At 48.3% G+C, this 12,308-nt stretch overlaps 1 protein-coding gene across 1 annotated transcript; it reads left to right on the plus strand.

The window, feature by feature from the left end:
- The first annotated feature begins 4,989 nt into the window (after nucleotides 1-4,989).
- nkx2.1 (NK2 homeobox 1) lies at nucleotides 4,990-6,407 on the plus strand. The gene is made up of 2 exons (XM_056296236.1): nucleotides 4,990-5,359; nucleotides 5,707-6,407. The coding sequence occupies exons 1-2, from the start codon at nucleotides 4,990-4,992 to the stop codon at nucleotides 6,405-6,407; spliced, it is 1,071 nt and encodes a 356-aa protein (XP_056152211.1).
- Nucleotides 6,408-12,308: the final 5,901 nt, after the last annotated feature.

Genomic DNA, 12,308 nt, shown 5'->3' on the forward strand with positions numbered 1-12,308 from the left:
AGGCATCTCATGGATCTGGATTCTCCACCAACCTGGATGGACGGGGACAATATGCCTATTAAATGACTTTATATTTAGGATAACAATCAGTCGCAAGAGAAATGCCTGAGATGTTTATATATTTATGTATGCATGTCCTATTTGTCTTTCTGTCAGCCTGTCTGGATCTTTATTTGTGTGTGTGTGTGTGGGGGGGGGGCAGCATGGTGTCCCAGTGGTTAGCACAGTCGCCTCACAGCAAGAAGGTCCTGAGTTCAAACCCCAGGCCGTCCCAGGTCCTTTCTGTGTGGAGTTTGCATGTTCTCCCCGTGTCTGCGTGGGTTTCCTCCGGGTGCTCTGGTTTCCTCCCACCATCACAAAGACATGCATGTAGGGGTTAATACTCCTGCCTGTGCCCTTGAGCAAGGCAATGGAAAGAAGGACTGGAGTTGGTCCCCGGGCGCTGCAGCTGCCCACTGCTCCTACACAATAGGATGGGTTAAATGCAGAGAACAAATTCATTGTAAGAATACAGTGTCCAATAAAGACGCTGTATGTATGTATGTATGTATGTATGTATGTATGTATGTATGTATGTATGTATGTATGTATGTATGTATGTATGTATGTATGTATGTATGTATGTATCTATATGTTGCCTATATGGATGGATGGATGGATGCATGGACTGACAGACTGAAGGATAAAAACGATAGCAGGGCTGAGAAGTCAGCAGAGCTTGAAAAGGAAATCAAAGGGAACACCAATAAACACGTAGTCCTTAAAAAATAAAAGTCCTCTGAATTTACTTGATTTTAACGTGTACATCGATGCCACGTGATCAGAAAGTGGCCAGCTGACATGATCTTCCCTCTTCCCAAGAAAGTATTGCTTATCAAACCGAAATATTTCATTCACAGACTATTTAAAAATAACCCTGTTGAGCCAACATCTTACTTGTCCGCTACCGTGATTCCCATTCATTGTGTAACGTTAAGGTAATTTCATCATGTCCAGGCTGCCCCATTCTCACCTCTCGACTCCAAATTGATTTGATAATACTAATATTATCCCAAATGTAACTCTATAATTTCATTCTGCCCCTGGTACCCCAGTTAGGCCTGTGAGTCTAACTTTATTTACTAAGGTTACTGTGGACGTTTGGTAGACATCGGTGTGTGCAAACGGCCTTGCAGCTCTTGGGTGAAACATGCACTTGTGCTGCACGCTGCATGCACGTGCGATACGGCTGGTGACCTCTCTCATAAAGACCTGCAGCGGGCGGCCGGCTGAGTGCCGGGAGGTGCTCGGGGGTTGCACAATAGGCTATACGTCTCATGATAGAAGAAACGGTCCCGTACCTTCTCTTTCATTATATCCAATTTTTTTTTACAAAGATAGAAATCCAATAAACAGCGGGCTTTTCTGTGATCCATCCTATGAATTGAACAGCGTTTGTCATGGTTTCTCCTCTCCGCTTCCCACGTAGCAGCGCCATCGTTTCCGCTCCGGCCCCGCCCCTCCTCAGCTCCTATTGGCTGGCGGAGCAGACGTGACATTGATGAGCTGCGCGCTCCAGCCAAAAAAGAAAAAAAGGAAAAAAAAAAGTAGGGAATTCTTTCAACTTTAGAAGGAGGAGAGGTGCTCACATCTAAACAGGGGTCAGGTCGCTGCGTCACTGTCATTGTTATTGTTGTTGTTGTTGTTGTTGTTGTTGTTGTTTTCGCAGCCATTTTTATCGCCCGCGGGTTTGGGGATCATCGCGCGCTAATCGGCCCGTAAACAGCAACCTTCGCCGCTCACAGAACAAAGGCTCGGTGCCTCCCTGCACGCACGCGCCATTTCGAAGTATCCTCATTATTACGAGGAATTAGGCAGAGCATTTGCACTAATTGCCACTAATTGGCCGTAATAGCCGCGTTCCAGTACAGAAGAACGCATGGGTTTACGTGATGATTAAGAATGCCTTTTTTCTGAAAGTGTGTAATTAAGGAAGGCATAGACTGGATTTACCTTGCGCACAGAAACACGCAAGAATTTGAATTGCCTGCAATTACATGGCAGAATTACCCCCCCCCCCGCACCTGTCATTTAAACACCGCGTCATAGTTATTCCCTGGCTCGGCCATGTGACCATATTAATCCACTGTAGATAGGCGTCAAGCCAAAATAGGACGTGGGGAGTTAAGGGGTATGGGCTTGTACTGCAGACCGAGGGATTAGTCCTTCGCAAACAGCGAGGGCACACGTCCCCAGCCAGCGGTGGAATCAAGAAATGTGCCATTTGGGTTAGATTAGCTTATGCTAACCTGCTCACGTACCGTGAAACGAAAGGATCATCGTGTCACGTTGGGGGGGGGGTCACAAGTGACGAGTCACACAAAAATGCAAAAGATCTGCATATAACACCTCACCTCAGCATGGCAAGAGGGCCATTAACAACACGCCATCGCAAAACACCGGGTATACACCAAGCAGCTTCATTTGTCCGTGAAATGAAACTTCAGCACGATTAGCTGGTAATATCTATCCTCATTACCACAGGTTTTACTGAGAGGATGGACGAGCAGGCTGCGGGATGATGTTGAGGCTGCCAGCAGAAGACGCTGTGCTTCCTCACTGCTTGGCTGTGGTGCGGGGTTATTATAGGATGCCGTCTGCACACCCGGGTTACCGGTCAGACCTGCATACAGAATAACCAACATTTCTTCAGCTAATTGTTTTATGGGCAATTTAACAGTGGGATAAACTCGAGTTTAAAATGCACGCGCCGAGAGCCACCGACCGTTTTTGCAGGTTAGAAGGTATTTTATATTTATATTTATATATATATAAGTATAAAGTAGACAATGGTAGTCTAAATTGGAATAAATTTATGATGAAGAATAAGTATTAATAACTTGTTTATTTTATATATATATATGTATATATATATGTATATATATGTATATATATATATCAAGTTGCATTTTATATAGCACTTTTCTAGTTGCAACAGCCACTCATACATACACATATATACATATATATTTACATACATACATACACACATATACACACACACGCATATATATATACAGGAATAATAAGGAATAAACCGGAATTTACGTTATAAAATGCACGAAAAATAAACTATGCAAAATCAACGCGGTAATTACTTTGTCAGTTTTTGTCAGTCAATAAATCTAAAATCAGGCAGCTGTTATATATATATATATACATATACACATATATATACATATACACATATATACATATATAATAGTACTATTGTTAATATTGTTGTTATTATTGTTTTACTATTATTATTATTGATATTGTTGTTGTTATTATTATTATTATTTTATATATAATGATTATATATATATAGACATGCTATTCGAGAGTTGCTGTTATTATTATTGTTGTTGTTACCATCATTATCAATGTTGTCTTTATTATTGTTGTTGTTATTACTACTACTTCTATTATTATTACTATTATTATTTGTATGATTATGATGATGCTTATCATTATTATTATTATTACTATTAAATTGAATAATATTGTTATTCGCTGATATTATATTCCAAAACTGTTTGTGTTCGTGTTTCTTTTCTTCCCTTTTTTGTTGTTGTTGTTGTTTTTTTACTCCTTTTCGTTACGTAAGTTAAAGTCAGCATGTTGGGGATCTAGAAGGAAAGAGAAAAAAACACTCACCGACGCTTTGAGGGGGAAGAAAACACCGCATCAGAGCTGTAGGCCCGGACCTGGCGCCCGCCTCGTGTTGGAAGTGGGGATGAACGAAAGAGTGTGGAGCCTGGACGGAGGTCTGACTGAGTTACGGTATCGTGGCTCCTTGAGCATTAGGAGCGAGATGCGAGCGAGGGCTACCTGGCGTGTGGAAGGAGGCCACTTGAATGCGGCTCAGTTCACCTGAGAGGCTCTTCTATCTCGGCTGGCTCTACAATAAGACGAGCGTCTGAATTTGGGTAGTAGCACACCGCATGCATCCATCAATGGTATCAATAGAAGAAGAAGAAGAAAAAAACCGGGTGGGGGGGTGGGGGGTTAATCATTTACGCAGCTACTTAACACGCGGATGTGTATTTATTTACTTATCAGTCAATTTCCCTCCCCGCAAGAGCACTTTTGCATGTCTGAGTACGATAAGGCACAACACAAACAATCCTGCAATCACTGGAGGCCTCTCATGGCCATTAAAAGTCACTAGTTCAACCGAGGCTCGTTCAGACGCGGAGTGGTTCTCCAACTCTCAAGTCCATATACACCCCCACCCCCCCACCCCACCCCCACCCCCTTTCATCAAGAGGCCCTCGTAAACATCACTACAGTTAATAAAGTGCATTATTGTGGTCACTGCATCCCCAGACGTAGGCTTGCATTCTGCAGCTGATCTGCGCCATGCAGCAGCAAATAACAAGGACGGGGACAGGGAGCGCAAAACGCGCTCACGTGCGAGCCCGTGCCAACTTGTGCGGCGATGAGTTGAACATTTATGATCGCGTATAGGCCACGGTACTTAAAGTTAATGTTAGTGGGAGGAGAGAGAGAGAGCGAGAGGGAGAGAGAGAGCGAGAGGGGGAGAGAGAGAGAGAGCGCGAGAGCGCGCGCACATGTCTTGCCAACGCGTAGTGTGATAGAAATTGCTGTGCAGGGCGAGAGAGAGAGAGGCTGCACAGCTGCTTTGTGTGGCTGCCGATGCCCCGCCTCTGCTGGTAGCCTTAAACCTGGCACCCTGCTAAAACAAACCAAAGCCAGCGCCGAGCTCCCACTCAACCCAATTAAGGCGGACTTCAGGCGCTCTTGTAGCCTACGTGTTCGTCTTACAGCAGGATCGACGTTGACACGACAGGAACCAGAGGGGCTTTGGCTAAAAAGGAAAAAAAAGAAGAGAAAAGAAGAAGAGAAGAAGAAGAAGAAGAAGAAGAAGAAGAAGAAGAAGAAGAAGAAGAAGAAGAAGGACAGATTGCCGAGCCTTCTAATTTCTCCCTCTGCCGCCCCAAAACAATGTCGATGAGCCCCAAGCATACGACTCCTTTCTCTGTTTCCGATATCTTGAGTCCCCTCGAGGAGAGCTATAAGAAAGTAGTGAGTATGGAGAACAACAACCTGGGGGCGCCTCTCACCTCCTACCGGCAGCCGCAGGTCTCCCAGGCGGCCATGCAGCAGCACCACATGGGCCACAACGGCAGCGTGTCGGCGGCTTACCACATGAGCGCGGCAGGTGTCCCCCAGCTGTCACACGCCGCCATGGGGGGCTACTGTAACGGCAACCTGGCCAACATGGGCGACCTGCCGTCGTACCAGGACGGCATGAGGAGCGGCGCCACGGCCACCGGCTGGTACGGAGCCAACCCGGACCCCCGGTTCTCTACCAGTGAGTACAGCAGGGTACCCCCCTCCCCTCCCCCCTCCCCCTCCCCCCCGCAGAATAACTTTGTCTTGGCAGCTTTTGGTTGTCGACGCTGGGAAGTCACAGTAATGCGATGTTGTTGTTGTTGTTGTTGTTGCTGTTGCTGTTGCTGTTGTTGCTGTTGTGTGGTGTCTATCGCCTTTATTTGGAAGTGAGGATTCTGTGACATGTCCTGCTACAGGCCTACCTGTGTGAAGGGGGGGGGTGGGTTTGTGAGCACGGCTCGCTTTGGTGTATGTTTTCCCTGTCGACATCTTGCGTGCCGTTTCTCTGGGGGTGAACTCGGTGTGTCCCTGTGTCTGTCTCGGCAGTTTCCCGCTTCATGGGCTCGTCCTCGGGCATGAACATGGGCAGCATGGGCAGCCTCAGCTCCCTGACGGACGTCGGCAAAGGCATGGGTCCCCTGTCGAGCACCCCGAGGAGGAAGAGGAGGGTGCTGTTCTCCCAGGCGCAGGTGTACGAGCTGGAGAGACGCTTCAAACAGCAGAAATACCTCTCGGCTCCGGAGAGGGAGCACCTCGCCAGCATGATCCACCTCACCCCGACCCAGGTGAAGATCTGGTTCCAGAACCACCGGTATAAAATGAAGAGGCAGGCGAAGGACAAGGTCTCCCAGCAGCAGATGCAGCAGGAGAGCGGCTCCTGTCAGCAGCAGCAGCAGCAGCAGCAGCAGCAGCACTCTCCGAGGCGGGTGGCCGTGCCGGTGCTGGTGAAGGACGGGAAACCGTGCCAAGGCAGCGGCCACACTCCCACCTCTGCAGCAGCACAGGGCCACCAGCAGCAGGGCGGCAACGTCATGATCATGGCGAACAGCAGCTCCGGCCTCGGGCATCAGCACGCGAGCCAGCAGCAGGTGGGCAGCGCGGATCACTCGCCGGATCTGGTGCAGCACTCGGCCAGTCCGCCGTCGCTGCAGAGCCAAGTGGCCGGTCTGTCTCACCTGAACTCGTCCGGGGCCGAGTACGGCACGGCCCTGCAGTGCTCCGCCTTGTTATACGGCAGGACGTGGTGACAGCGAGGACGCGGCCTACGTTTGACATTTTAGAAAAGAAAAAGAAAAAGAAAAAGAAAAAGAAAAGAAAAAGAAAAAGAAAAAGAAACGTGGCGTCCACAGACTCGCCAAGTCCGCTGAACGTTTCAGCGAGACCGGGTGAATCAAAGGCCCAGTCCCGCTCCTCGCCTCGGCATCAGAGTGTTCGCCGCTTTTATTTTTATTTTATTTTATTTTGGAAAATAAAATGTGACTGCCTAACAGAGGCTGCATGGAGGAGGAGGAGGAAAGGAGGGAAACTTTCCAGCACAAACTGCGGACGCGCGAATGCAGATTCGTGGGAATTATTTATGTAAATGATCCCGAGAGAACCGGAAGACTCGGCAGCCACATGTCAGGCGGGAGAGAGCGAGCGGATCCCCCGAACCGGACCCCGGACCGCGTGCGTGGGTGCTTTTACCCCCCCCCCACACACACACAGATGGCTCTGGTTTATAATCCAACGTTAATGTATAAGCGGTAGATCTAGCCTGTATATTTCAGTGACACGTTTGAATTGGACAGAGACACTTCCGGCTGTCTGTTGTACAAAGGTTTGTTTTGGTTTTTTTTTTTTTTTTGTTTTGACGCTATATTGCCGGCTTGTTGTCGTCACACTGGTATTTGTACACGTTTTATTTCTTTGTAACTTATATAGATATTTGACTTAATACAAAAACGGTCATATTAATAAATTATGAAAATAGGATTCAGTTAATTTGTTGTTGACTATTCGGTTTTAAATGATCGATATGGGCTTTTGAAAAAGCAGGAACGGGACAAAAAAATTAAGACGACCCCTAACATTTTACTTTATTATTATTATTATTATTATTATTATTATTATTTGTAGTCAGCCAGGTATAGTTTTGGTTGCCGGCCGTATTTTTATGAAATTAACTAATCGGCCCACTGTATTCTGCTCCCCGTTTACAGTTAATTTACTGCTATTCCACAAACCGGGACCAGCCTTCATCGTGTTATGACCCAATACAAAGACTGGGAACGATCATAACCGCCTATTGAACCACGCTATATACGCGCTAACATGGCCCACACTGCCAGCTCCGTACTGGCTCCGGGTATAACGCGCACTTGTTTTTGATTTGGTTGTGTACTGAATCTCACGCACCCCACGCACCCCACACACCCCACGCACCCCACACACCCCACGCACCCCACACACCCCACGCACCCCCACACACCCCACGCACCTCACACACCCCACGCACCCCACACACCCCACGCATCCCACGCCGTCGCCCTTGATGTGCCGGCCGGGAAGGCGCGCGCTGCCCGTGGAGCCGGGGTGAGTCAGAGAGGCGAGGTCCCGGCCGACCGCATCAAACGGAGGCCGGTGAAAGGACGGCTTATCGATCAAATCCCTGACCAAACACCTCCGTATTCTATCAGAGGCATGGGAGTCACTCCACCAATCATCAATCAGCCGTCTGAAAGGAAACCCTCGGCTTCAAACGCTGATAAGAAATCAGAAGTTTTATAAAGATTGGCTATTTTGTTCAAATATTTCTCTCTCTCTCTCTCTCTCTCTCTCTCTCTCTCTCTCTCTCTCTCTCTCTCTCTCTCTCTCTCTCTCTCTCTCTCTCTCTCTCTCTCTCTCTCTCTCTCTCTCTCTCTCTCTCTCTCTCCCGTGGCCGGAGCTTATATCAAGAAAAGGAAAAAATGTTTGCAGAAGTCCGCCACCTTCTTGAGACGGGACGTGCGACAACAGCGGGCGTGACCGTTAGCAGCGTGTTATTGCGTGCAGTGCAGCTCAGGCGCGAGCCCAGGCCGGCGTGTATTCTCCATACTGCCGACTGCGTCGGTGCTGCGCGAGGAGGCTACAGGAGAAGCGGCAGGCTTCACCCGGAGCGCGAGAAGGCCGGGAGAGGACACGGCGCCGGTTAAAGCCGAGGCCTCGTCTGCTCCCCGACCTTCGCGTGGCCTTAACAATTGGATGTAACCTTCCTCTTCAGCCTCGCCTCCTTCCAAAATGAACTCCGTCCTCGGTGTTTAATTTGTCTTCGTTAAAACGTATTCTGTGTCAACTACTGCACGGCTAAATTCAACGATAAGCAACAAACGAATGTCATGCCCTCTCACGTCAGAGACAACGCCACATATCTTTCCGAACGTTACCCATGTGACGTGGTTGCTCCCCCCCTCTCTCCCCCCCCTCTCTCTTTTTTTTAACTCCTGTTTCTCTCGTGTAAACAGATGCATGCATTGTTCGCCGACCCCTCCTTTCTCCACTCTTTTCGGTGTGCGTTGCACGCGCTGTGTTTACTATAGTGACGTGCAGGTCACCTTATACCGCGAGGCCACATCACGTGACAGCTATTTAAACATCCAAATGGTAGTCCGTGTTATAAATTAATGACGCTGTACGCACATTTGTTATGGAGTTTTACTGTGGGGGTGGGGGTGGGGGGGGCTCTATTATATAAATAAGAGAGCGGTGGGGTTGCACGTTGCGCAAGAAGTCAAGGCCAATACACAGCCCATTGCTTGTCATGTCTCACACCAGCCACAAGTACGTAGCCCCGCCAGCCTCATCAGATCCATCACGCCTCCGCCTGCACCGGCCCGCCGACTTAGAAATAAAGGTCTTAGTGCAATATACACTTTTTGAGAGGAACGGTGTTATGTCGAGAGAAGAAGAACAGAAAAAGCAAAAGAAAAAATATGCTGGCTCCTCAGCTGACATGCGCATGCTCGCTTTAAGAAACGGCGCATCATGGCTGAGTTTTAGCTTCGGCGGGACCTTTGCGTTTGTGTGAATTGCGTCCTGTGCACAAAAAGTCGCACGCATAGCTCCGCACAGGCACGTCTATATGAGCTGGGAGCTGCGGGCCTACCGATACGCACGCGCGTTTTAGACGCGAACTCACCGCGGTATGACCGAGACCTGCGTAGGCCTGCTATAGCGCGCAGTGTGTCAAACTCTACACTGCAAAAGACAATGTTTTTATTTTGTTTTCCTGTTCTCCGAATACTCTGTTTAGAGGTAAGCGGAGGTGACCCGACGCCCAAAACGTCTCTAAGGCATTTCTGCGCGTGCATCGGTTTGAGACGCGAGAACCTCCCTCCGGGGCCACCATTTAGACAATCCCCTATAAGCCCCTCGCACCGCTGAAGGGAACCCTCCGCAGCATCAGAAGCTATTCTATCAGGGGGTTGTTTTGTCGGGCAGAGAGGAGCGAGAAGTTCGGGATTACATTAACATGTCTTTGGCTCGCTGTGTGGTCTTTGTGCGGGGCTTGTAGCTGTTGAGGGTGACTTGTTGGAAGCGTGTGTGCTCTCATCGCTCCCTTTTGTGCAGCGCCTCAGTGTAACTCCCCGACTCCTCCTGGCTTTATGGTGGGCCGGTCCCCGTCTTACCCCAAGCAATTAGGCCCTAATCTCAAGGTAATCATATTTGAATTAGGGCTGCCGTGGTTTATTCGCCGGTTTGGATACCGTCACGGTGCCCGTAGGCTCCTTGTTTACCGACCGGTAGTAATGTGGTAAGTCGACGGACCCGAGCGGTTCAAAGTGACCCGAACAATGTTCCGTAACGAGGCTTCGACCGAGCTGCTAAAATCCCGCGGCCTTGAGACGCACCTAGATGCTTCTCCCAACACCCCTGGTGTCACCAAAGCCTCTGTAATGTTCCTCAGGATAGTAACGTCACCTGTAATGTGGCTATAGGAGCGCAGCGTTTGTGGCCAGATTCTCTTCTTTCCTCTGCAGGGCCGCTGATGCACCCTGCAGCTGCAGCCTCCGTCACATTGGGCCTCCAATCACAGACCTTCCAGCTACCATTTGCCAAGCCGTGTTCGTGCGCGCGTAACCGCGAGACGCATGCACTAGATCCCACCTCATCGCGCTCACAGCCCGTCATCCGACTCAGCGTTATTTATATTTATGTAAATATACATTTGGGGTTGGACTCATAGACGGTACCGAGGTTCAGCTCCGTCGTGGCGCCCCGTGACGTCACACGTCGTTGCTGTCCACGGTGCTGAAATCAACGTGGCCCGTGCAACGACTGCCAATGTCATTATTTTGCATATTATGCAACAACAAAAAATACACTAAAATACCTTAGGAGTCCAAATAGCTATATAAGGAACAGGAAAGTATCAATAACATGAAAACATTTAACTAGTGCATGACCCATTCTGATGTCGCTAGGCTTTAAGGACCACTGAAAGTAAAAGTAAAAATAGAAATAAAGCAGCCCATAGGCGTCCTCTCCGCTCCTCGCTGTGCATTACACCTGCATTGCTGCACTCCTAAGCATGGCGCAACTCCAGGGCATCGGCAGAGATGCAGCCTCTTGTCCTCTCTGGACATTTCAGTGTGTGACTGGGCCTGAGCATTCATTCCTTAATGGGCACCAAAAATAGCACAATTACACAGCAACTGCAATCACCTCCTCTGGTAAACCTTATTGTCAGCTGGTGCGAAAATCTTTAATTGTGCTGCGTTTATCCGGCTCTTCAAGCCATTGTGCAGGGAGTGTAGCCGAGGGTCACTGGAGAAGTGGAATAGTCAGCATGCAAAGCAGAACAGACGAGATGCTGTCACACTTGACCTTATGCAGCACAGCCACATCCGCCTGAGAGGAGCCCCCCCCCCCTCTCTCCCTCCCCTCTCTCCCTCCCTCTCTCTCTCTCTCTCTCTCCCTCTCTCTCCGTGGAACAAAACATATTTCATACAACATGTTTTTTTTTCATTCGCTTTTGTTCTCAAATGGAAATGGCAGCAATTTCTTTGTATTTCGATAAGACTGTGAAGAAAAAGAGATGAATAATGACAGGAAACCTCACGGATTTAATATTTTAAAAAAACCCCATTTGTGACTGACTGCACAATGTAGGCTTTTACCTGGCACGCTCATCCGCGGTTTAGGCTTTTGCACGCGGCTCCTACTGAACAGAGTTTCAAGGTCTTGCTCAAAGGCACTCGGGCAGACGACATTGCTGTTTCTGAGCTCCAACTACAGGAGGGGTTCTTGTACTATGGGGCTACCCTGCAGCCATGATACCTTGTTAGTCACGAGGGATAACAAAGGAGGGGATTGGTGAAAACAGCGATGCATTCAAGCTTTAAACCCAACAGTACACAACACGAACATGGACGTTTTCACTGATTTGAACCAGACTCGTGTTTACAGTCTAGTCACAAGCCAGCCTGTCTGCCATGTAAATACAGCATGGTCTGCAAGATCAGCCGAGGAGCATCGTTAAGGGTCTAACTGACCGTCCATAGACGTGTCTAGCTGTAAGCACTGGCTGCAAATGAGACAAACTGGACCATGGTCCTGTTCAAACCCACAGCAGCCAGCATGCACAGGTTATAACAGACTGACTCATGGGTAATGACTCGGTACAATTAGCATTCAACGAACTGGGCCTGGGAATTTAGGAGACATGTAGGAATTGGAAGTCGGTGTTTAACCAGGAACAACAAAAAGTGAGGCGACTTTAAACGTGTAGGGTCACGTATCACCAACCATCTCCTAAATACAGTGGCCGGGCCCGGGGAGGCTCGTGCTGGTTTGCAGCACTCCCGCTGTGCAAATCAGACTTTTCTGGATTGCACTAAATTCAACAAGTTATATTACAGTTTTGATCGCCCCCCCTTTTCCATGCAAATCCATCATAGGCGTTTGTTTGGTGTTTGGGGATACTGTGAATGGCTGAATGACAAAAAAATGGTTGCAATGTTAAAAATGGTTTAGCAGAAACGGAGTATATGCATTTTTGCAAAACGAATATCAACAAAATTTCATTCATTTTAATTCATTTTTTTTAAATCAAGTTGCCGTCTACTCTATGTTACTGATAGGCCTATTGAATTTTTTTTTTACATGTTTGTTTGCATTGACGTGGGTTA

This window comes from Lampris incognitus, chromosome 16 (assembly GCF_029633865.1).
Source record: "Lampris incognitus isolate fLamInc1 chromosome 16, fLamInc1.hap2, whole genome shotgun sequence".
Taxonomy (NCBI): Eukaryota; Metazoa; Chordata; class Actinopteri; order Lampriformes; family Lampridae; genus Lampris; species Lampris incognitus.

What these genes read in the sequence shown, in the direction of transcription:
- nkx2.1 (XM_056296236.1), top strand. Translation starts at nt 4,990, where the DNA reads ATGTCGATGAGCCCCAAGCATACGACTCCTTTCTCTGTTTCCGATATC. An exon ending in GGACCCCCGGTTCTCTACCA is followed by an intron (nt 5,360 to 5,706) that starts GTGAGTACAGCA and finishes CTGTCTCGGCAG; the next exon opens with TTTCCCGCTTCATGGGCTCG.